At 40.1% G+C, this 26,876-nt stretch overlaps 1 protein-coding gene across 1 annotated transcript; it reads left to right on the top strand.

Moving 5' to 3' along the window:
* Positions 1–408: 408 nt before the first annotated feature.
* OTC (ornithine transcarbamylase) lies at positions 409–26,876 on the top strand. The gene is given in 9 exon segments (XM_040582441.1): positions 409–585; positions 1,176–1,257; positions 8,961–9,048; positions 15,247–15,400; positions 22,327–22,449; positions 23,153–23,206; positions 23,328–23,477; positions 24,517–24,654; positions 26,732–26,876. Coding segments are annotated over 9 exon segments (1,026 nt in total). The 3' UTR covers positions 26,792–26,876.

The following is a 26,876-nucleotide window of genomic DNA, read 5'->3' as shown; positions in this document are numbered from 1 at the left end:
TCAAGAGATCACATACACAAAAGAGATTTCATACACATCTAAATGCCACCATTTGTATTGTTGGTGGCGGAACATGGCAAGTGTCTACTCATCCACAAAGCACAAAGGAGGGAGAAAGAGCACCAAGATCCGTTCCTCATATTCTGTGCCCCCAAAATACAGTTTTGCATATGCATATCAGAAGGCAAAAGAAACCACATCTAATTACAGTTTATAATACAATTTGAGACACTGTTAAGGTGGTGATCAATACAGTGCATAGTGGCATGTTGTGTTGTCTGACAGTAAAAATTATTTAAACTCATTAACACAGTCCAACAAGCTGATCCATCTGGGTCAAATGAGAGGAGTGGGAATGATTTCAGCTGCTTGCTCATTGGCTTGAACATGAGAACAATTTTGTGTCAAATGACAAAAAGCATGTATTTTTTGCTCTTTTGACACAGGTATGGGCCACCAGCTCAAATGAATGTTCAGCTCAGAGGTCGTGACCTCCTTACTCTACAAAACTACACAGCAGATGAGCTGAAGTATTTGCTGTGGATGGCCTCAGATTTGAAACAAAGGATAAAGAACAAAGGAGAGGTAAAATGCTTTAACCATAATTAGGTCATTCAGATGTTGAAATAAATATTGTTCTGAAGAGTATTGGGAATGAGCCATTCAGCTGTCTCATCCTAAACAACATCACCTGAATTCTTAAATACTGTAAATTGTGTGCTACAAATCAAAGGGCCTTCCTTTGTGTTCAGAGATATTCTTTAAATACTCCAGAGGACTTTGCAAGTGAAAAGTTTAAATAGTTTTGCATAGCTAACTCCCTGTTGTTAGCTAACCCCATCCATCACACATGGTGTACATGGAGCACGAAATGTAGGAAATGGAAGACACTTCCCTGCATGGTATTAAATCAGAATCAGACTTCTCCTTAATGCTAGCTCAAATTGAGTGCCAAAATGCAGTTGCTTTTTGTCCCTAGAACAATATTTGTTTGCTTCTTTCCCTTTAACCTTTCCACTGCTCATAGATTCCTTGAAGGGCAGGAAGACAAAGCTACAGCTAAAACCACACCTGTATAACTTCTCTAATGCTGAATTAAAATGTGAAAGAAATATTTCACACTTTAAAGTGTATAATGACTATAAAATTGAAAAGCTTTCCATTTTCATGTCTAGTATTTGCCTTTGATGCAAGGAAAATCTTTGGCCATGATTTTTGAGAAGAGAAGCACAAGAACAAGATTATCTACAGAAACAGGTAGGTCTCAGCAATGTCACAGTCAGATTTTATAAGAAATTGTATAGTGTGAGTACATACTGAAAAACACTGCATAGTTTTGTGTTTAGTAACTTCTGCTCAGGAGAAACCTAAAGATTGAAAGCAAAAATAGGAAAAGGTAGCTAATTGTGTTTCACCTTTTGTATTAATGTCACAAGGACATCACTTTAGTCACTGAAATTTCACCAAACCATTCCAAAACATGATAGATCAGAAATAAAGCAACTGTCAGAAAGAAGCATTTCTGGTGTAAGCTCCTAGTTGTACTGGCAAGATGCATATTTCCTAACATTATTTCAGTAAGCATTGCAAAATTTATTCTGTGCAATCTCTGAAAAATATTTTTCTAATGTATTATGCATTACTGTTGTCACATTTCAGAGTATGTGTTTTGGCTGGGAATCATACTAATGCCTTGATATAAATTAAGGGGGGGAGGTGGGGGGAATTAACATGATTACCTCCAGGAAAGATAACTTGATGGAGACTCCAGAGTATTAGCCTAATACGATCAGGCACTGGAACATTATTCTTTTAGGATACAGTCCTGCAAACACAGAAATGCATACATGTCTTTATTTACATGGTAGTTGTTCTGAAGTCAATGGGACCACTGAAATAAATCATTCATATTCTTGCATCTTAGCAAGGAATAACTATGAATTGATGACACATCAAGGAAGGAGAAGCTTGCCCTTCTCACATTTAAGTTGACCCAGCATCCCTTAAGCTGACTTCTCCTTAGTGAAGGGACAGGAAATTTGTTGAATGTTCACATCGTTTTCTACAAAGTGTGAGGGAAAAGGTAAAAATAATGGAAGGAAGAAGCAGATGCAGCAACCACAAGCATTTCTGAATTTGCCTATATATCATCTGACACACCTATTTACCTGCTGATCCTGGTCCTTATGGAGACTACTTGTTGCTTTCTGTTTTCTCCAGATAAGCAGGACTTATGAATGGGTTTCTCTTGTGCATTCCCTCTCTGTGAAGACCACCTAACTTTTAATTCCAGAGTTTTTAGTGCAGTTTCTTGTTGTCTGCAATACTGGTGCATGGGCAGGTAATGGGGAATTCTCTGAATCCGTTTATCCTTCATGCTTCTGTATTCAGAGAGAAGCACTATTTTGTCCTTTGCTTTTGAAGGCTTATGGAAGGGGGAAGCTCAGGTAAGTTCAAATGAATTAGCTTAAGGATGGAAGTTAATGCACATAAGTTCTTCCAAGAGGAATTAAGCACCAGTGAAATAAAACCAATTTATTTCTGAGTGAGAGCTTCCACAAGGGAGTTTAATGCAGTTTAACTTCTATGCATTAAATTCACACCTTCAGTTAATTGGTCTTAAGTCTCCTAAGCCTAAGACTTTGTTTCAAAGGCAGACTCAAGTTTTTTCTGTCCATGGAAACTATGCATTTCAGCTGCTTTTTAACATACGTGACTTCTCCCTTGGAATTGCTAACTCAAAACAAATGTGGGGTCATATGTGTTCCTTTTAGCTAAATAAGCTAATACAATTTTCTAATGTCCAATGAAAGTGGACATTGAAGTGGATTGGAGTATTTATAAAATACCTGAGTCATCTCAGATAGCATTTCCTATGTGTTGCATCTTCAGTATCTTGAAAGAGGTCACTTGTGGGACAAGGTTCTGGTGATAAGATTAATCTAAATAAACTTTGCAGCTCTCAGGAACAACTAGATGAAAATCAGTGTGTTTCTTTACAAAGGAGTAGAGACTTGGAAAGCACTGATTACAAAGTCTACTCTGTGCAGTGTCTAGGAGATTGTTGCCATATATTAACACCATGGAAGTCTTTTCAGAAGTCCTGCTGTCCCAATACCTATGAAGAATAACATTATTGAAAAATAAACAAACAGAACCACAGAATGGTTGTGGTTGAAAGAGACCTCTGGAGGTCATCTGGTCCAAATCCCCTGCTCAAGCAGGGCCACCTAGAAAGCCAGTTGCCCAGGACCATGTCCAGGAGGCTTTTGAATAGCAACAAGGATGGAGACACCACAATGTTCTGGGGCAACCTATTCCAGTGTTCAGTCACCCTTTCAGTAAAAAACTGTTTCCTGATGTGCAGAGGGAGCCTCCCATGTTTCAGTTTTTGCCCATTGCGCCACTGAAAAGCACCTGGCTCCATCCTCTTTGTACCCTCTCTTCAGGTATTTATATACGTTAGTAAGATTCCCCTTGAGTCCTCTCCCATCCTCATATGAAAGATGCTCCGGTCCCTTAGTCATCTTGACAGCCCTTTGTTAACATAGTCATACTGACTCTCTCCAGTATGTCCATGTCTCTCTTGTATGGAGGAGCCCAGAACTGGACACTCTAGCTGTGGTCTTACCAGCGCTGAATAAAGCAGAAGGATGGCCTCCCTCCAACTCTTTGTCTAGTGCAGCCCCGAACTCCATTTGCTGAAACAGCACATTGCTGGCTCATGTTGAACTTGGCGTCCACCAAGCTGCCAAGCTGCTTCCTAGCTGGGTGGCCTCCAGCATGTACTGGTGCATAGGGTTGTTCTTCCTTAGGTGCAAGACTTCGCACTTCTTGCTGAACTTATGGGGTTCCTGTCAGCACATTTCTCCAGCCTGTTGAGGTCCCTCTGGATGGCAACACAACCCTCTGGTGTATCATCCACTCCTCCCAGTTTTGTGTCATCAGCAAAATTGCTGAGAGCACACTCTGCCCCATCATCCAGATCGTTAATGAAGATGATAAACAGGACTGGAGCCAGTACTGAGCCCTGGGGTATGCTGCTAGTCACTGGCCTCCAACTAGACTTTGTGCCACTGATCGCCTGGCCATTCAGCCAGTTCTTAACCAGCCTCACTGTCTACTAATTCAGCGTATACATCAACAGCTTGTCTATGAGGATCTTATGGGAGACAGCATCAAGGGCCGTATGAAGTCCAGGTCGACAATACCCACTGCTCTCCCCTCCTCTACCAGGCCAGTCTTTTCATCAAAGAAGTTTATCAAGTTGGCCATGAATGACTTCCCCTCAGTGAAGCCATCCTGACTATGCCTGATGATTTTCTTGTCCTTAATTCACCTGGAAATGCTGTACAGGGTTAGCTGCTCCATCACCTTTCCAGAAATCAAGGTGAGGCTAACCAGTCTGTAATTCTTGGGTCCACCTTCTTGCTCTTCTTGAAGATAGGGATGACATTTCCCTTCCTCCAGTCTTTAAGCACTTCTCCCAGTCTCCAAGATCAATCAAAGATAATCAAAACATTGATTTATAATGTGTTGTAAGAGAACAGTTGATGTTTGTGGCTTTTCAAATGTCTCTAAACTGTTTTATTCTGATGACAGTGCAACTGTAATGAATAATGTACAGCTCCTTGTGGTATAATTCATTGCCCCTTTATTCTCTTGAATATAATCTTGTCCTAATGCATACTTCTGAAACCCATATTATTTTACTGTTTTGAAGAGTTTTAGTGGTGGTGTAAGTTTTAGTGAAGTTTGGTGAAGAACTACAAGTAAATTCCATAAGGTATTGGCAAAGTAAACCCAGTTTTGTGGAGCCTTCTAGATATATTGCTATCACTGGCTATTATATTGGAAAATGTGACATCTCTACTATTGTACTGGAAAATGTCATCAGTTTGCAGTCAGAATCCCATACCTATTCCGCATAAAATCTTGCGTGCTTTTTGAAAACAAAGGTATTCCACATGGTCATATATTACTTGTAAAATAAACATCCTCAGGCATGGCATAAAGGTGAATGCCCTGTTTTTGTTATAGCTTTGGTCTAAAATATTCTGATTGTCACTATTGCTCTGAAAATATACAGCTGCAGTTATGTTTTACTGAACAAGTCATAAATAAATCCAACCATTTCACAGATGCTGAATGCAGACAATATGTCACAGGGTAGAAATGGAGAGGAAACAATAGAGGCAGAAAAGCTCTGTATACCTTCTTCTGTTCTGCATTGGAATATCCAAGGTCTTAACAGCTTTAGAGAGGTTCACTGCCACTGGCTTTGGTGGAATTGCTCCCAACTCACTCATCATACGTAGCGGGGTGAGAGGAACATGATGTCCATGCCTGAAGACTACTACATACAGTCACAGAAAAAATAGCATCACTTCATGTGTTCTAATGTAGTCGTGATGGTATTACATGGCAGGAATACAGGGTCTGTTTTTTGTTGGAATGGCTGGTATTATTTAGCTTGGCCATATTAAAGAGGGGCCAAGAGTACTCTTTTAGCTTACTTACCACTGAGAGGGGTAGTTTAAAAAACCGCTTATCAGTTTTTAGGCTTCTACTTTAGGAATATTCCTGTAATCGCTGCCTAAAAGAGTTCTGTGTTATCAGTCTAAACTGAGAAATACTTTCTAGATTTTAAGTCCTGGCAGGCAGTGAGGAAACTAACAAATCCAAATCCAGATATCTTGAGATATAAAAAAAGGATTCTTCCTATGAGTTTGAGAAGATGGCTGTGTATGTCTCCTGGTGACGGCGAGGTAGCCACACAACCCTGTACCCAATGTGTGAACTAGAGGATTCACTTTGACCCACTTAATTACCCAGTGTAGCAAGGACAGGCTGAAACGGAGATCTGCCAGCACTCATGTCCTATGTGAAAGAGTTTGCTCAATAAAACTTAAAATGGGCTCAATAATGTGCCACAGCCTGAGGCATAAAACTGTCAATTTCTGAAAACTAACAGTAATAAGAAGTGTGGACATGAAATAACAATCTATTCCGGCTCTGCAATACAAACATTTAATACAGTTTTTTGAAGATACCAAGATTCATATAAACAGTTAGCATGTGGCTTTGGATATGACCAGCTTGTGACAACAAAGAGGATTAGATCTTCTAGTTTAACAAAGCACTCTAGCATGTGCTTGTTTGCTGAACTGGTGCCTGCATATCTTCAAAAGTCATCATTTTTTTCTTTCTACTAGTAGTCTGGATGAAAGAATTTGAAGCAAAGGTTCTGTTTCTGCAACTATATACAAAGCTAGAGAGAAGAGCTCCTGTATTTCCAGATGGAAAGTTTTGGATGGAATATGTTCCCAGGCCCTGCACAGATGGCCAGTTCATGAGCAGAAAGCCCAACACATTAGGACTCTGCTATGTACACAGACTCCAGGTGGTAGATCCAACTGGGCTGCCTGACGTCTGGCAGTTCTGAATAAATGGCCAGATTCCTCTTTTTCTACCTGGGCATTATTTATAGAAAACAGAACATGTCCATGGGAGGCTGCCTGGACTGTGAAACATCTACCAAAGATTATGCATTTTAAAAGGCTAAAATGCAGAGCTGTTGTATTGTGTGGAACTTGCAGGGATAAATCACTGACATAATTGTATATGACTTTGGAAAAAAACACAAGAAGTTGGACAGGAAAAGTTGCTACAAATGACACTTCATCCTTGAGGTCTTGACTTAAAAACTTGCATTGAATAGATAGGCTGTAATGTCTAGGGAACAGTTTGCATGTACATTCCCATTAATACAGTGTTTGTGTCTGAGCTGGAGAGAGGAGGTGAAAGTATTTGAAGAAAACTAATCATTTTTCCTGCCTTAATATAAAAATGCTTCTGTATAACCAAGAAAGGAGGGCAAAGCAACCAGCAAACATACAGTGCTTTTCTAACAGCAAAAAGTAATAGTAGAATAAATGATGCTTAAGTCTTAAAAGTTTACTGTGTCTGACTAATCTTAATGAGATTTGGAGCAATCTCTAATCAGAACAAAAGGAAAGTAAAATTGGGCTCATTCAATAAAATGAGTATACACTGGCTGGACAGAGCAGAGATTTGCCCTTCAGGTGGGGTCTGGAACATCATTAATTTTAGTCTGACTTTTAAGGAAATTGAGGCAATGATTTGCCAGTATTATTTTGATCTATTGCATTTTAAAGGCTAGAGAGTGGTTGAACTGATGCAAAGTGGAAGACCTCACCTCAATCCTGCTGCCTGTATGGGATGGAAGTTAATAAAGTCTGCTCTGTGTTAGGGGCACAGCTGTGGGGCTCAGGCCTGCCACCTGAACCTAGGTGTTTGGTTTCACCTGTGAAAGGTTTCACTGTTCACTTCTGGTTTAATCCTTTTTTGAAGAGTAGCTGTAGGATCAACTTTTTAATCTTTGGCAAGCCTGTGCAAAAATAATGTTGAAACTCAGTTCTGGAGCTGTCTGCAGTGCCATCTACTGACTACAACCAGCCCAAGCAGCTTTTAACCTTTTTTCCTTTTCCTTTTCCTCCCCTTTTTTCCTTTCTCTTTTTTTCCTTTTTTTTTTTTTTTTCTTTCCACAGCATGAAATGTGTTACCACCCCCAAGAGATCACAGTTTAGTAGAGAATGGAGGTCTCTGCTCTGCTGTTCTGTGTGCAGTTTTTCTCTTCCTGGCAATAAAAATAAGATGGGCTTCTAAATTTTTGTCACAATAAAAAGTTTCCCCGCAGTGTTGTCTCAACAAGGTTGGTTTGTCCACACTGAGATTCTCTGGAAATTTTCTCCATCATGGATATTAGTGACAGGGCAAGATGTCCCTGAAAAGTTCTCTATTAGAAGGGAGTTTTTCTTATGCAGAATGTCTTCCCCAGTGCGCAGAAAATGCCTTACAGGGCTACTACTTACAGCCCAGTTCAATTCCTACACTTTGTACATCCCCAGCTGTAGGACTCTGTGTCCTGTGCTAGGCTTAGGCTAAACAATTTGTGACAGTTCATCAAACAGCTCCCCTCAGGCCCCATCCTCCCAGTATGTAGCCATGGTGGATTTTGCACTGTAATTCAGTGGAGGGAGGCTTTAGGCTTAAACCAGGCAAAGGCAGGGAGATTCAAGTGTTGGTGGAAAAAGCTGGTTTTCTCCCTGTCTGTCAACTGGTTGCTTGTGATAGCTTTCTAATGGTGGTGCAACGGAAATAAGGCAGGACAGAACCTGAGGGTTTCCCTTAGCATGTAATTTGCCTTTATCCAAGATACTGTCCAGACACCTTTTAAGTTCCCCAGAGTGTTTTATATTCTTAAATGATGCTCAGGTCTTTCCATGGTTTCTTGTTCAGGAATGGATTTCACTCTTTGGACCTAATCTACTCAGTTCCTTGAGTCACCTTGTAAATTCTTAACTAATGCAAGGTGGAGAGAAGCTGGCAGTGCCTGAGATTTTTCCTTCTCTCTCTGTCACATTATAATTTTTAAGGCACTTGGTCATTTGTGGGCAAGCTCAAGTTTGTTATAGTGCATGAGGAGACTTAGGGTTTTCTATCTGAGTGACTATACTGGAAGCATCTTGCAAGCACGTGGAATTACACCTAGTGACTCAGATGGCCCCTCTAGGGTGCTAAGTCCCTTGAAGTAGAAATTCAGCATGATGAAAGGATTACCTAACTCTTAGCAGGGAGCCACAGTGATGCTTTTGGCAATATGTAGCCTTGCAGCTTGAATGACTGTTCCTGTGAACACAGATCAGAACTCATGCCTAAGGATTTCAGCAAAGCATGACATTTGAATGGTTTTATTCCAAAATACATTAATTTGTGTCTTGTATGTCAGACTTCAAGTGTTTGAAACATTTGAATGCCCTTGCTGAGTTTTAGTTTTATTGCTGGAAATACTTTTTACGTGAAGAAGATTTTTAATCTTGGCTGTAAATATGAGGTGCTGGTGTTTAATTTCTCTTTTTTATTTGCCCTCACTGTAGGATTTGCTCTCCTTGGAGGACATCCTTCCTTCCTTACAACACAAGACATACATCTGGGCACTAATGAGAGCCTCACAGATACAGCAAGGTTGGTAAAACATCCCTTGAATGATCACTGTGTATTTGGTAGTTGATCAGGCTGAAACCTGTCTTACAGAATTTGGGGAGCTAGTATTTTCTTTCTGGAAAATGTCAGAAGGCAGTCCAAATTTCTTAAATATTTACAGTTCAGCTCACAGAATCTGTAGTTCAGTACATCATCATTCCATCCACTCTAGCTCTCCAAAACATCTTGTGAGAAATATTTTTATTAAATTTGGCATATAGAGTGTTAATGAGAGTGACAATCACAAACAGAAACACTTTATGAACCTCAGTAGTATAGCTCCACTGATGACAGCACATATATTCAAATAAGACTAGAACCTTCTGATCTTGTTGTTCTTCATGGAGCTAGACATACAACTGACTGGCAAATCAAAAAATAAAATCCAAAAGCAAAGACCTTATTTATCCTAGTTAGGACAGCTGCTCATGGGCCTTAGCCTACCTGCAGTGGCAGGGGGGCACTGAAGGCCACTCTGATCCCCCTATTTCAGCAGAACCAAACTAGACTGACAATTTGCAGTCAGTTCCTGATTTCATGTGCCTTCCGCTGCAGCTGTACCCACTGTCAGGACTGCTGTGGAGGCTGGATTATAGCATTGTTCTCTTACTGGGACCCTGGAAGATTTTAATCAGTCCCACATGCACGCAGGTAGCTAGCAGCCTATCCCCATTGCCATAGCATGGAAGAACTGAGCTCAAGGTTTTTCTCCAGTAAATTCCCTCCAATGTTGCAGAAAGTAGGCAGAACATGAGGTTATCTTTTTCAGGTACGTTTGCTCTTTTTCATAGCACTCCATATATTAAACACTCATCCAGCCTCAGTATTGTACTTCTTTCTAGGCAGCCCTTTTCACAGCCTGAGGTCAATTCTGTCAGGCTCAGCTGTTGTCTCTTAAAGGTCCTTTTTGTTCTGCTGAAAGATATGCAGTACCAAGCTTGTCAGCCTCAACTCAAAACATGCAGCCAGCCAGCTGAGGTTCCATTGCCTTTGCTGTATACTACAGCTTTCACAGTCAGCGGGAGAGACTGCTTGAGAACTATGTCGATGTTCTCTCTGTGATGAAATCCAAGGAAAATGTAAGAAAAAGACCAAATATTTGAACATTTTAAATTTTCCTTTCTTGCTTTTAACTACTGAAGTGGAAGACATATGGGTGTTTATAGTAGAAAGTCAAGATTTCAGTCTCTTGAGGCTTGAAAGTACTTAGCTCTCACTCCCTGCTAGATACATAACTCTGCCAGTATCAAAGTAAGGTGCAACAACAGTGGTCAGATGTTTCAACAAAACTGCTTTAGTAACTACAAGTTTAAAAGACTCAAACATCCTGTAAACCTGTGGGCTTACAAAGGGAGCAGATTAATCTGAGACTAGTCTGAGGTACATTAGGCCACTGTGTCCAGTGGCCACTGTATCCAGTTCGGCAGAGCTCATACACTACTGTGGGATTCAAATACATGCCCTCAAAAGAGATTCTTCATGCATCATGGGACATAGCCCCAGATTAAGCAGGACAGCTATAGCTTCGTCACAGTGTGCCATTTAAATGCTTCAGAGCATTTGCATCCCTGCCACAACTCTACTGATGTGAGAGATGGAGGATTTTCCAAGTCAAATATGCATAGCTTACTATGTCATGTTAAAGATGAAAGGGAAACATATCGAAGGTAAATTCCCCACACTGATGTAAATAAGTATTATTCTCCAAGTGTCTTGCATTTTCTTCCATTCTCACTGGACCATTGTAAGCAGAGAGCCTCTTGCCTGAGAAGGGAGAGGAGGAGAGGATGCTGACAGAAGGCACAGAGGCAGAGAGGCTGGGGCTGAAGAGACAGAACCTGACATGGTGAACAGGGATACTGGCATGCCAGGCTGGAAAGATGAGGATCAGCTATTTACATCAACTTAAAGGAACTGAAATTTTGAAGGGATGTGACACACCTGAGCAGTGGAGAACGAATAAAAAAGTACAGAGATGTCACATTTGGGAAGGAGTGAGTTCAAATCCCAAGTCATGTCCCAGATCCAAGACAATGATGTGGAAGGCCTGCAGTGCCACCAAAGGTGTCAGGTGAAGCCAAAGAAAGAATTGATTTACCAGGGCCCATGTGAAATTGGACTGTGGCACTTGTGAATGAGAAGGGAAGGGTGGTGGGAATCTTCAGAGCACTATGTCAGGGTGCCATGTGGGCCAGCAGCTCCTTGGGCACTACGGAGGCTGGAGTGCCAGGAGCTCCCCCTGGGCCAGGCAAGGCAGGGTCTTGTCAGCCAGCACTGGTCCCCATGCCTCCAGCCAGGGAGCAGGGCAGCCGGGAGGCAGCCAGCAGCAGCCACAGCCCAGAGCATCAGGCACCTCTGTGAATATGGGGGTGGACCAAGGCCAGGCTGGGACATCAGCCTGCATGTAGGGGTCCAGGTCAGGATCAGCATGGGCATTGTTACAAAGTAGCAAGAGATGTGACTCCCAAGAGAAGGGGATTGACCCTGGTGGAGGCTCCTCACAGTGCTGTCTAGGAGCCTCCTACCCCCACGACATCAGAGCAATGAAGGATAGCCCTCAGTTGCATTATTGCAAAGGTGGCTCTGAGCCCCAGAAGCCAAACCTCCAGGAAGGGAAAGATGTGGTCAGGGCCGTTACGCAGTGCTCCCCTGCAATAACCTCTCCAAGCACCATCGCACCAGATGTGTAGGACTGTCATCCTCTCTGGCTTTCTGCCATTCAGATGCCAGCCCTGCAGCAAATCCAGGTGTGTTCTGATACACAGACATGCTTTGTATAGGCCAGTTTTCATTTCTTCTTCTTCCCAAGTGGGATAAATAAAGGGCCATTAAATCTTCGGTTCACAGTCTCTTGAATGTCCTTTGTTTACACAAGCAAAGGGAAAAAGAAAGACAATAAACTGCAAGGAATAAGGCAAAACAGTAGAAGCAAGCAAATCTTCCAGCCATTCTGGAGGAGTTCCAATTCCATGGACAAATCTCCCACAATACCCACTTCCCATGCAAGCCTTCAGCCCCTCTTTTCTCTGTCACTGCTTGCTCTCACAGGTCAAGTCCCTGACAGGAGGGTTTTGCTCCTCTGCTGAGTCACAGCACTCACCTTCTACAGTGGAGTGAGGGCTTCCCAAGTCTTTACAGAGCCCCACATGCTCTGCTTCCCTCCTGCTCTCTCATTAGCAGAATTATTATTGACTTTGCATAATCAAGGCTGAGCAATTCACCCAAAAGAACCGGAGTGTTAATTCCTTGGCATTTCTTGTGAATGAAGGATAATATCCCAACCTTGTTCAGTTAATGTAAGAATAAAAAAAAAGAATGCTGTAGTAGACCCAGAGGGTATTTCAAATATTTACAGCCATGTGTCTGGGGCTCTGAAGGCCTTAGAAGTACTTGAGATTGAGACTTAAAGCAAAAAAGGGCACAGGCCTATAAAAGTCATGGTTTTTATTAGAATTGCTGCAGGTAAGGGTTGAAAGCATTTCTGCTGTGAACATAGTTTTAGTGACTTATTACCTGCTCATGATACAGTTCTTCCATGCTTCACAAGGCATTTACATTTACGCTGACACAGTAGCAAAAAGTTACCACCCATTAAGGAGCTCTAAGCCTTTCAGTGCTGTTTAGCATGTTTGATATATTACGTTAAATGAAATATAAGTACTGTATCTGTATTTTCCACTGTAGAGCAGTTCCATTGTGCACCTCTATAGTAGCCATAAGGTTCAGTGACAGCACTGAAGAACTTACAGGATGATCTTACCAGTCCACTGGCATTATTAAAGAATGAATTTTTGCATCTATGGGGAATGGATTTACTTCTCACCACTTACCAAGAACACATCCACTATATGCCCCTGTAAGACTATGAATGACAATGAAGTATCCTTGTCAGAAATTTAAACCTTTTGAATGGATGCATACTTTCAAAATAAAACCAAAACTACCCTAGATAGCAATATTCTACCCAAAATATATGCAAATACCCCATTTTCAAATTCATAAATCAGCCACACAAGAAAAGGCATACTTTTATTTGTGTTTAATTTTGGATTCCTCAGAGGATACACTAGAGTAAAAATGTCCAGCTTTTCTCTGTAGAAAGGTTACTTTGAGGAGAGAGATATGCAGCATTCTAATATATTCATATATTTTCAGGCCCTGGGATTTTGAAGTTTATAGGCTTACAGTCTTGCAAAAAATGAAAAGATAAGAAGACATTGTAGCTGATGATAACATAGAAATCTTAAATGAAAAGTCACCTGATGAACATGTGCTTACTCTCCCCCACCTCCCCAAACTTGACCTTTAGTCAAGACTCTTACCTAGCCAGGTCTTTCTTCCTATGCAATCCCAGCCCTACATCGTTTCCTTTAAATTGGCCTGATTACAGGAGATTTAATCTCCTCAGGTGAGGTCAGGTTTTTTCTTTTGCTGAATTCAATTTGGTTTTGATTTTACAAAGAATAAACCCAGTTTCCACCTGAGTTTCCTATTACAAGATATAAGATACGACATCTAGTGATGCTGGAAGAAGGACTGTCTGATATCTTGCTGGTTAAGTGTATAATAAGTATAGTACCTACTTTCAACAGATTAAGGAAGAAAATCCAGCAGTTTTCACTAATTGCTAATTGATTATGACTGAATTTCCTCTTAACATCATACCCTGTAAAGGAACCATCTTCTTTAAATTGTTTATCAGTTGTGTTGAGTAGGAATCAACTGTCCTGACATCCTGGGAAAAAGAAGTCTAAGGAAACTAGGCAGTTTCCCAGCATGATTGCCTCTTTTTCCTTGACTGGTGGGACTGGCTATGTCTTGTTTAGGGTGAACACCTGTCAGACGATGGCTAACAAAAGGGACCATGCATCCCGTCCCTGATGACTAGTTCAGAACAGAACAGGTTTTCCACAGTCACATGCTTCAAGCTAAAATAAACACACACAGAGAGAAAAAGAAATGGGCTAAGAAGAAATAAACAATCAGAACTGTTCCAATACCTTGCAATCAGTAAATACTTTGTTAAGTTCCTCCTTTTCACCTGTATCTGCTACTGGCAGTCTTTTCTTCAGAAAGTGCTCTACAAGGAATCTTGTAACATTTTTCTAAGAGTTTTGCTTGTATGAGGAATGTCTGGTGTCAGTACAAAATACTTGTTACTGACTTCATCAGGAGATTTGTCTGTGTAAAGGCCATGGCATTGACAGCCATATTTCCACAAAAGGAGATATTGGAATTCTTCATGGCTAATCAGGAAGATAGATACTTTAAGGATATTTCATACTCTTCTATTCAGACTCTTCCTTGTTTTGTTTCAAGGTCCTATTAGAGATAACAAGAAAACACACAAAATGGTACTTCAAAGTCAGGCTTCAGGGCCTGATTAAAACACAGAAGTACAGAGATCCAATCCATATTTAATTTATCTAAAGAATTCAGAGCATATTGAATATACTATGCTAATCCACTATGCTAATCTCTGAGTCTTTCACACTTTGGCAAATGAGATTAAGGCCAGAGTGGTAGTGACTCCTGCATGCTCCTATCCATATACCATGTTTCAAATTTGGGCATCACTTCAATGCTGATACCATGTGTGACAATAGACAGGTGTGTAGGCAGGAGAGAGAACTGGCTTGTTGGCTTGCTGTTTATGTTTTCATTGAGATCAGTAAATAATTGTGGTAATCTAAGACAGATCTGTATTCCTAATCCTCACAAAGGTCAGGCTACCATACAGAGACACTGTAATATTCAGTCAATGCTACATTAGTTCTTCGCTAAAAGACTGAAGAAACCCTATACCTTACCTTACCTCTTTGGAAGTCACCAAATTCTTCAAATGTTACGGTGTCATGCAATCTCTTATCCTGTTCAGATAATTTAACATTTATTGATATTACATCTGTAGCTACATTCAAATGCTAAAGAGAAAAAACCATAAAATATAGCAGCCGTTTTAATTTACTTACTATAGCTTGTTAATAAGTAAAACTGCTTTTTAGCAGCTTGTTAAATGTCTGCATTTAAGTGTGTTATGCAGGCTTGATAAATTATTCAGATAGTTGAAAAAAATTGATTCATTACTACTTCTCATTAATATTTATGCATTGCATATTGAAAAGTGGAACAGGGATATATTTATTATGTTTGACTTGGGTATTTTCTGCCATCCTCTAGGGTGCTGTCCAGCATGACAAATGCAATCTTGGCTCGAGTTTATAAGCATAACGATTTGGAACTAATGACCAAAGAAGCCACGATCCCAATAATCAATGGATTGTCTGACTTATACCATCCTCTCCAGATTTTAGCTGATTACCTAACTCTTCAGGTAACAACATAATCCCTGAAATTTTTTTTGCTGAGTCTTGGCCTTGGGAAGTAATTACATGGCACTTGTTATTTAAAGAGATCTTCATCCAGTAATATAATTAAGGACCAGTTTAATTTAAACAATTACCTAGTCCTATCAGCTGTAATGGGACTGAAGTTAAACATAAAATTAAGTACTTCATTGGAATTGGGCTGCAATTCAAAAAATGTGCTGGGCGTTTTACATATTAAGATAAAGGTGAGATGTTGGCTCAACCAAAGCCAGTGAAAGTTTTCCCACTGACTTAAGAAAATTTAGTAGTTCACTCTTGATTCCTTCCTAATCTATGAACCGTTTAAAAGGAATCATTGTCCATATATTAGGAAATTGGTTGAAGAAATTTGTTTTAAAAAGCCAGTTAATGCTACCTGTGCAAACGCCTAGTGTTCTGGCATTTAAACCTATTTAAACTTTGCTCACATCAAAGGATAGTTAGAAAAGATCATATTTAGAAGTTTAATCTAATGAAATAGTTGATTTGACAGCAGGATAATGTTTTACACAGAATTCCAGATGTTTATCTGTGAACAGAAGGACTATGCTCTTTTACAATCAATTGAGGAACTGGCTTATAAAAAAGAATATTACACTGCAGGGCTGGTTGACAACTATGATGAACTCTTCTGACCTTGTTTACTTTCTGAATAAATAAAAATTGCACTGCTTGAAAAGGGAGGACAGAATAATTTCCTGATTCATTCAGCTGCGTTTCTCAGCTGTCAGAGGCTTTGCTATGGGACATTCAGTATGTGGAAAAGAGCTAGTGAGAGTAATACTAAATTATTCATTCCTTAAACTTGAAATACCGAAAGACTCATATAGTGAAAATTACTTTTTCCTTACTTTGATTAGTATTTTTCATAGAATTTTCTTTACTTAGAGTGAAAAGACCAGCAAAAATTGGCAAACTTTAATGCTTCACATACCTCAGGATAAAGTACATTTGCAAGATGACATTGAGCCAGCCTCAATGAACTGTTCAAATTACGTCAGTCAGAAAGCTATAATGAGAACATCACCAATCATTAAATGTCATAATTTCATTTTAACACTGTGTGCAACTGTAAAACAGGTGAATCTTATGGTTGTGTTTTGCAGGCAGTTCTGTCTTGCAAACACCTTAATTATTAGCATTTTATCACTTGTGAATAACAGGCTTCAGGAATAATCTGTGACTCATAGTCTACACATTTATTGATATCTCTGCCCCTAAACCTGGTTTTATCCAGGCCACTGACTACAGCACCAGAGTTCAGAGTGATGTTGCCCTGTACTCCAGTCAATGAAGAGAGACTGCTGAGCTTCTCAGTCACCTTCTAGAGATGCATCTCTTTCTCCACTGATCTTGGGAGGAAACCTATGGAGATCAGCAGAATGAGTGCATGCCCTGTTGATCATCCTCTGCTCTTCCTCCATTGTGTCCTTGTATAGGGCAATGATGGTAGAAGCTCCAGGTGAACGTGAGCCCACAGGCTGGACTTTTCCTTGGTTTGAATACCTAGGGCAGCAGCAAGGGCAGGTGTGTGTCCTTGTTGCATCAAGCATTGGGGACGATGTGTTTGGAAGGAGCTGTCTCTGCCCATGTTACATGATGAGGAAACAGGACCATAACAGTTGGTGCTCAAACAAAAGAAACATTTGGCATGGAGAGGTATCATGACAAAGCAAGCACTTACAGAGGTCTCAAAGAATGGCTCAGCTTTTGAACAGCCATGGAACCTTTTCAAAATTTGCAGCACCCAGTCAGCCTGAGAAGCAGTGCATTGTTTCCTCCAATTGTGTTCATCCCTCCCCCGTCTTTCTAGCATGTTCCTTAGCCCAGAGTTTGTCAGAAGGTTTTCAGAGGGCAGCTGGGTGGCTGTCCCACCTTGCCAAGGGCATGCTACGCCACTGGTTTCTGACCCACTTTCCATTCTTGCTTTCTTACCCAGGAGAAAGGGGCAGGCAGGGGGGAGCTCTCAGCAGCACACTGTGGGTGTTGGCACTACCTGCTCTTTCCCTTTCTGACCTGCCCGTCTGCTGCCTTTTTTCTGCTCTGCACTGTGCACTGAGGTGGAGAAGACTAGTCTTACAGCCAGTAGCATGTAATAAAATGGCATTTTAAGCACATAATGAACTTTACCATGTCACAGGAGTAGGATTAACACTTGAAGAAGTGTGAGCCACAGGGTCTATTGTTACTTACCGCAATCAAACTTCTTGCGGGATTTTTGGCAGTGTAAAAAGAAGTTATCCAAGTACTGCCTGCAAGAAGATTAATATAGGGATGTTGAATAATACCACCGATTCTTTAAATGAGTTAAAAGGTCACATATAACATTTGGACTGCTTTCCTGCAATGCAATGGCAATTTATTTTATACATACATACAAACTACAATAGAGGCACAGACTGCCAGCCTTATATTTAAATGTAAAAACAGATTTTGTGCAGCCTATTTCTCTTGAAAAATTATTCTTCCTTATCTCTCTGATGATTTTCTTCCCTGGATCTGCTCCTCCCTGCTGTCAGTGCATACCCAAAATGTACTTTTTTTTTTCTCTCTTCTTTTTTCTCCTTCTGCATTTGCCAGTGGAACACTACATGCACTCTGGGCCTCTTCATGATTAGCACATTTTTATTCTTCCATTTTCTAAATCCTATGAATTGTCATGTGCTGCCTTGAATCCTCTTTGAGCACTTCTTCTTTGGACTGAAGCTGCCTCATTTCCTGGTTTGTTTTATCAGAGTGTCTTCTTGCTTATGGCTTCTTATTCGCTTTTCACAGGTGCATTTTAGTGTGGTTATTTTAGTATAGTCTGTTGCATTCCCCAAACAGTGCAGATGGTTTATTTTGAGGACTGTCAGTTCTCATTCTGTATTCAAGGTGTTCTTGTCAGATCACGAAGTGTGCTCCTGTCATGGATATAGTCTTCAGATTTAACATCCTGTTGCCCAGTGCCTTCTTCCTGAGCAACCTGGATCCCCTCACATTTGATATCTAAGCTGGCTCTGTCCTTTAATACTGTGGTCAGCATTAATGCCCCCTGTTATGCCAAGAGGGATATTTTCCTTAGCTTCCTTACATGCTTCCCTCTCCCTTGAAAGTTGGGTTAAACTGAGTTTGCTCTAGAGTAATAACCCCCTAGAAATAGTTGTAAACATTATGCAACCTGATTTTGAGGGTTTGGGGTTTGGCCTTTAAAGACTATGAGTTTGCATGCTGGTACTGTGCATGCACAGAGCCACTTTACTTCTCTGTCTATGCTGAAGGGATGTTACAGCCACTTGCTGAGTCCACCCAGTGCCTCTCTGTCTCCTGGGCAGAAGCTGTGCCTCACAACTTCTGCTCTGTGAAGCTTGGCTGGAGGGCAGCACATCATACAATCTGTATTCCAGGGACAAACTGTGTATTGACATTGATTCAATTGATATTAATGTCACCAGCCAAATCAGCTAACTTGTAGCTGACTGCAGGATGGCCAGACTGGTAATTAGAGTGGATCCATATGCCACTAGCTTTTTATGTCACTGGCTTGAAGGGAAATTTCTTTTTCAGAAAGAAATGGTTGACATAAGAAATACATCAGTGATTCCTTTTTAAATTGTGCCAAAAATTGCGTTGCTCAGCTTGAAGAGGGCTGCTGTATATTCTCAACTTTTCCTCAATATGTGACCCAAAGAGCTTAAATTATTAGTCTTCAAATTCATCATCATCATCATTGTTATTCTAAGAATTAGAAATCCCAGCTAAGATCCGGACTGGTCCTCGAGAATATGCTGGTTTGATAACCACGACAAAACCCAGTGTGAAAGTAAGAAGGATAACTGGCCCAGCATCTGTGTTCAGATCAGTTTGCAAGCTAGTACATCCAAGTTTGCCCAGTTTCTCATTTACTGGATTGCACTGTCTCCAAAAGGGCTAATGCTTTGACTGATCCCTTGCTTTCAGTTTTAAATTTTGACAGATTATTGATTCATTATTCCAAAGCTTTTTTTAATTGAGGGCTGTTATGACTGTTGTGGTCAAACCTTTCAGAAGTAATCTATAATGGTGTCAGAATCTCAGCCTAGTTGGAAACAAGTCCAGGCAGAGGCAGACACGAAGGTCCCTAGTTAGTTAAAGCAGTCTTCTGTAAACATACAACAGTGCTAAATCACTGAGCCTGCGTATTTTTTCCCAGCAATTGATACACTGATATACTGCAATCATGAATAAGATCAGAATGACACATTGTAAAAGCAGCATGAGGATGAGAAAGTTGACTGTCAAATTGACTATTTAGCAGGGACTTTTCATGAGAATAGCAAAGACAAGTTTTGTGGCACTGAAACAGCAATCACTGTTTGCCGAGGCATTCATAAGGGAGAAAGGCTCTAGACTTTCTAAATATGTTAATTTTTTAATGGCTTTACTGGGAGTACAAGTATTTTGAAGTCAGGTTCCCAAGCCAAAGAGAAACTGCAGAACACCCAAGCAGGTAAAAAGCCTATATCAATATAACAGAGTTTGGGAAAACTGGGGAGGCATGTGAGGGGAAAAATATCTTCAGAGGCTCAGGTGATCATCATGTATTGTAAAGGTCCTGGTTTAACCTAGATTGTTACCATTGTGGCTAAACACTTCTAGCAAGATTTTCTCTCTGCAGTTGTATAAGCATATACTATAAAACAGGGGAAAAAACTGTATATCTCATAAATAGTAACTTTTGTATTTCCTCACAACACAATCATCTCGTCTTTCTTGGAAGCTCAGGATGTATGCATATAAGCAGTACAGTCACAGTCATAGTGAGCTGGCTTTAGATGAAGAGGTTTGAGTTAGAACAGCAGTGTACCAGTGGCAGCATAAAGCTTAGCACAGGATATAAAACAGGCTCCAGTAGCACACACACAGCTTGATTCTACCTTGACTATGCCTTCTTCCATTAGCTAAATGTCTTCATTAAGATTAGCTCAGCTATGTCCACTCTGTACAGTAGTCACTGCAGATGTGGCTTTGCAATTTGCAGTGCATATTGACAGTCATTATACAGATATCTCCAGCACTTTGTATTTTATCTGTAACAGCTAGTAGCTTGGGAAAACAGAAAAGTATTTAGTATGCACTGTGCTGCTTTTAATGCAGAGTAGCAGCTGGTAATAAGGTGGAAGTTATTTAACACAGCAGTATATTTGTGACTCACTAGTTAGTGCTTTGAGCATTACAGGCTGAGATGTCTATTTTTAAACAGTAAGATCAAAAGAATGCAGGGCAGTCTCATTTGCTTCTGACTGTGGGTTCATGTCTCAGCTATCACTAAGTCCTAGGTGGAAACACCACCTTAAATAAATGCTTTAGTTTGGCCTTATCCTAGGAGCACCATTGCTAGGAGATGTGGAAGGATTTTGAAAGACCCTTAGAGACCTGAAGAGCTGTTATACTGAAATAACTTCCACACCACAAAGTCCTCATTTGCTCTCCTTGCATCAAACCTCTTCCAATGAGCCTGCTGCTAACAAACTTCAACTGAAAAAACAATAGTTTAACAATACTGTAGTTTTAGCCTTTAAACTGTAGGCAGCCTAGGACTCTATCAGGTTTAGATTTCAATGGCTTTTTAATATTATTCAATATTTCAAGTGCTACTATTTTTGACTTATTTTTGACTCAAAATTGTGGTCACTGGCAGAAATGCCAATAACTTTGGTGTGGAACAGCTTCACAACTATTTGTTTAGGAGAAGCTGCTGACAGGAGAGGAGGGGGTAGTCCCAGCCCTTTTCCTGTTCAGTCTTTTGGCATCTTTGCTGTGACTGTCTGCAAGGTTGCCAGTTAGTACAGCTCTACAGTATGGATGCTTATCCTCTCTGACAAGCACTGAATCATGTTACACAAAGTGTTGAGACACTGTCTGGCTTCCAGCTACTACGATGCAATTGTAGCATGGCCCAGTTTTGAACGAAGAATAAAAGGCTCTCCATTGTGTCTTTAGTCTTGAGGTGGAGCTGTACAGAGCTGGCACATACAAGTGTTCGGTTATGTCTTTACAAACTTCCTGGTATCAACTTGAGTATATAAATAAGCATATTTCAAATAAGGCTTGCTAAAGGGTCTCAAGTTGTCCTGCTCTGGAAATATGAAATTCCTGTTACTCTTGTTCCTCCTTAGGCCTTATCTGTTGGGTGGCTGAGGGCCAAAGCAGCTGCATATATACAATCTGTAACTGCCATCAAGCAAAGCTACAGTTAACACTGTAATGCTGTTTCAAGTTTGGGTAATCCACATTTTAAAAAAATCACTGCACTCTGGCTGTACAACAGAGCGCAAACCCTGCAAGCCATGAGCGGCACAGCTGCTTTCAAAGTATTGCTCTTTGCTGTTCTGTACAGCTGTGATGGTTAAAATGCACTCCAAGGGCATGGCTGCTGCCGTGGCCACAGGGAACATCATGTAGAGACAACCAGGCCAGAGGAAACCTGAACAGGGATATTTTCACAATTTGGGAGAAAGCTGGAAGGAGTGCATCTTAGGCATTAGGGCTGCCTCTAAATTAAGAATTTCTACTATTCACTCATAATTACAAGCACCAAACCATGACTGCATGTCTTTGGTGCTAAAGTTACTGTGTGTCTGGTGCTAAGTCTCTCAGCCTGGGCCTTACCATATGGCATATGTGTCAATTTGCCCTTCACTGGAGAAAGCCACAGCACTTTGGCCTTCATGTAAGACATGGAGGACTTTCCTTCCCTGACCATCCTATAGTTGCAGTGAGTTAATTAAAGGTATGGTTCTGCAGAGCTAGCATTTGAGAGTCACCAGCCTTCTTTGCTCTAGACCCGCCTGATCAATCCCTCCTACCTACAGCATCAGCTTGCTCAGTTCGCTTGAAACATAACCCCAGGGCTGTCTGATTCGTTTGGCAGGAGCACTATGGTGGGCTGAAGGGGCTCACTATCACCTGGATTGGGGACGGAAACAACGTCCTCCACTCCATCATGATAAGTGCTGCAAAGCTGGGAATGCACCTGCGTATTGCAACTCCCAAGGTAAGAAAGCCATGGGCAAGGAATAAGGAATGCAAACTTCACCCACTCTTGTCTCAGCCACTTGCATATATATACGTCCAAGGGCCTCAGCTAGTGGTGCTTCCATGTATCTTGAGTGCCAGCTTTCAGAACCAAGGTTCAGAATCCTGATTCAGTTATTTTGAAGCAAAGCAAGAGTTATTCTACTGAGTCCAACTTCAGAAGGGCTGAGGGGAGTTCATGACTGCAGTATAAGTCATGGAGGACAATAATTCCATTTGAGAAAGTGTTACTAAGTCACCTAATGCCCTCTCCCCCACAAAAAAAAATTTGAAAGTTGTTTCAGATTGGTGAAAATGTTGCATCTTAGTTGGTTCAGACTGGTGATACAGCTTTCTTAGAATGCTGCATTGTAAAACAATATAAAATATAAAACAAGTAATCTGTTTGGAACAAAAAAATAAATGAGGTATAGGCATTTCATTCTGTAACTGTTGAAATATATTTTTCTTACTTTATCAGAACACTTTCCAGCAGCTTATGTCAAAATAAAATTTCAACAAAATCAACATGATTTGTCTAAATTTTATGTTTCTGAAAGACGTTCTTCTTCCCATGGTAAATGGTTCAATCAGTATTTTTCTAAGCAGTGTTAATAATGAGTGAAGATATTATACATGTTCCATGATACATTACCATCATCTCTTATCACCTCTTTTCACAGGGCTTTGAACCAGACCTCAGAATAACTAAAATAACTGAACAGTACTCCAAAGAGGTAGGCACCTAAGAAACAGCCTAGTAGAGTAGTTTAAATAGAGTGCTTGATTTATAATTTTCATTATAAATTAAGTTGAAGTTCCTTGTCTTCCTGATCTTCCCTATTTTATTCACATCAGCATGGTACCAAGTTACTTCTCACAACAGATCCTTTGGAAGCTGCAGACGGCGCCAATGTCTTAATTACAGACACTTGGATAAGTATGGGGCAAGAAGAGGAAAAGAAAGAAAGACTAAAGGCATTTCAAGGTTATCAGATTACAATGCAGGTAAAAATTGAGATTTAGGGTTTTGTTGATGCTTTTACAGTTTGCATTTATAAGAATCAACATCAGCAAAGCATGGGTTTGGTATTTTTTTGAGTGAGGCCATGGAAAAACAACATGCAAATCTTCCCCCAGCTTGAAAAACTCACAAAGATAAGAAAGTTTGAGTTATCTTATACACTTCACAAGCCTTGGCCTCTCTCAGAGCTTCCTAATGAGCTCCATCTCCAGAACATGCGCAGGAGAGCTAACCCTTTACTTCTTTATGACCTAAAATCTATTTCTAACTTTGCATTTCCTCTTTGCTGCCAGAAATGATCCCTTATATTTTATTTAGAATGAGCAACTTGCAGATTAACTCTTAAATGCCTGGGCAGCATTTGGGGCAATTTTGTGTATATCTGTCAATGAACAAAGCATTAAATACATGTCTTTGAAGTAATCTAATTGAGATGCTTATCAGCGCAAAATCAGTTAGAGAAAACATAAGCCATCAATTGTCCAAGATAATAAGGACATTTTCGTTGCTGATAGAATTATTAGTTTAATTGACTGTATTTTAACATAAGTTCACATAATACTATTGATGGATGTGCCTCTAAAATGGCCTAAAGTGCTTTAATTCATTGTTCATTGGTATTAGATCAATATATTATGAGTGACAACATAGAAAAGAAAAAAATTACAGCCTTTTAAGTCATGGTTAGGTATATTCTGGTTGCAATTATCAATAGTATTATATTACTGTAAGGCATTCAAATAAAGATTGCCCCTTATTGATCCACTAGGTCACTGAGCATTTTACTCCCCTACTAAAGCCTGAGAAATAGGGGTAAATATTTGACTTATGTGAAGTCAGCATTGAACTCTGACTGACTTAAATGGCAATATTCCCATCATATTCACAGATGATGAAGTCAGTGGAATTCTGAGTTCATCATACAAGTAACAAGAGTGGTAGCTAATATAAAATTTGTAAACCTTTTTACTAGTTAAAGATTTTATTAATGTCCTTTATTTTTATATGCTTTTTGATCTACAGACTGCAAAATCTGCTGCTTCCAACTGGACTTTTTTACATTGTTTACCCAGGAAACCTGAAGAAGTTGATGATGAAGTATTCTATTCTCCGCAGTCATTGGTTTTCCAGGAGGCTGAAAACAGAAAATGGACAATTATGGTAAAAAAAGAAGATAACAGTTGTTAGGTTAGGGTCAGCTTCTATTCTGCCTCACACTACAGGCTTGGATTCAGATTGGTTCCTCAATCAATAGTACAAACTAATACATATGTTTCAAGTGCACCCCACAGTACATCACAATTTTGACTATAGGCAACATATATATGTAGCACAAATACTTCTGGACACAAATGTGACCTATTTTGATGATAACATGCTGTTGCTTGACCCAGTTTTTATCACTAAGTGAAATCCATAGTATAAACTGTAATTTTTTGGTATTTCAATCACTGGATTTATTCTAATGATTAACTCAGCTGCTCAGTTTTAAGATGTGTTAAATGCTGAGATCCCAGAGACTGGTCTTAGAAACTACAATTTCCCTACCACTTAAAGCTAGAGATTCTGCAGTTTTCTCTCAGGAAAAATTGCTACTTGCACCAATGAGAACTTCCCCTGAGAAAGTGCTGCAAGAGCAAATCATTGCAGGATCCTGAAAAGTTATGGTGTGGGTAATACTGTGTGATTCATGGGAACCATGAGAAGACACTTGGCATTTAAGATAAACCATAACTCCCCTCGCAGCATTCCTAGAATTTCAGAAAATTACTGCCAGTTCTCAGTAGCTTGTTATTTATTGTCAGCTTCAGAACCATCTTGTTTACAAAAGCTAGTGAAAACTTTCAGAAGTGAAAAAAATCCCAACCAGAAATGGCATTGTCAGAGCTCTCAGACAAACTCTAGATGTGCTTCAAGTGAGTAAGTGGTTGAGTATTGTATCTACCACAACCTCAGATTTTGGACATGGTCAAAATTATTAACAAATTTGTGTTAAATTCATAGTTTTGGCCTTAAAATTCTGGAAAGTGTTTGTATTTTTTGTTTTAATTTTGCAATGTTTTCAATTGTCCTAACTGTTATTTTTTAAAAGGAAAATAAACCCTTTACTTTGGGTTCCAGCTGCACTTCTTTTGGGAGGGATAAGAAACATGTCATATTTGTATTAAGCTATAAAAATAATGAATATATGGGTCTTATTTATATATTCATTTCTATCACTTTCAGCTCAGACAGAAAACAGAAAAATAAATTATTTGCTGAGCTGTAGTTCCAAACAGGGCTGAGTGCAGCTATGACATGGGTAGCAGCGAGGGGCTGCACAGCTGTATGTTCAGTCCCCACTGTGTGCCTGGGACTGCCTGCTACGTTGAGCAGTGCTGAAGGGAAAGGAAGGACAGGCAACCAGACCACAACCCTGGGGAACCCTTGTAAATCCAGTTCTGGGCCCAAATAACAATTTGCAGTCAGACATTACTGTGAAATCACAACAGCGTGAACCAGGTAATACCTTGTCAAAACCAAGCAAGCATGGGGCTTGTTATGTACACAGGTGCGGGGAGGACGGCAGAGCTGCTGCAACGCTATGTTTTATTTAGCTGACATTCCTTTATTTCTCATTTCACAGCCATACCTAAGATTTATTGGAGTACTAGGGGAGGGCAAGAGGGGTAGGTGACTTAACTATTAACCTCAGTGAGGATTTTCCATATTTTATCACAGAAAGTACAGCTAAACTGGGATAAATTTCAGAGTCCTTATTCTAATATGGCTCTCACTGATGCTAATGGAAGTTCTGTGGAAATCCACGAGCAAGCCTATGTGCTGTTTGGGTAGCCACAGTGTCTCCTAGCAGTGGCCGAGCGTACAATATAGCATGCCAAAAGGGCCTCAGCATTTGATCTAAATGCTTTGTCTGAATTTATCCTAGGCTGTTCATTAATATAGAATCGTTTAGGTTGGAAAAAACCTTTAAAATCACTGAGTCCAACCATTATATATATATTTTGTTCACACTGAGAAAACCTATCAGCTACAATACAGAACATCGTAACTGATTTTCACCTCTTTCCTGATTCATCACAAGAAATTTTAGCAAATAAATCTAAGTGTGCGGTTTTTGTCAGGACAATAATTTTCAGCACAAGACTTTAGAGCTGGAAAATATTTCCCCCTTATTTATTTTTATGGAGTATCTGTTTCCAATGTGATTGGATTTTTTCTTTTCTTCCTCCCCTAGGCTGTCATGGTTTCCCTGCTGACAGATTACTCACCACAGCTACAAAAGCCTACATTTTGATGCTTGGATTCCTGCCAAGTGAAAAATATTCCTCATTGGCAGAATATTCTGGTCTGCAAATACATAGATCTTCTTCAGAAAGGAT

This window comes from Falco naumanni, chromosome 2, assembly GCF_017639655.2.
Source record: "Falco naumanni isolate bFalNau1 chromosome 2, bFalNau1.pat, whole genome shotgun sequence".
Classification (NCBI taxonomy): Eukaryota; Metazoa; Chordata; class Aves; order Falconiformes; family Falconidae; genus Falco; species Falco naumanni.
The sequence above is the reverse complement of the archived record's forward strand: the minus strand, read 5'-3'. Positions and strand labels throughout refer to the sequence as shown.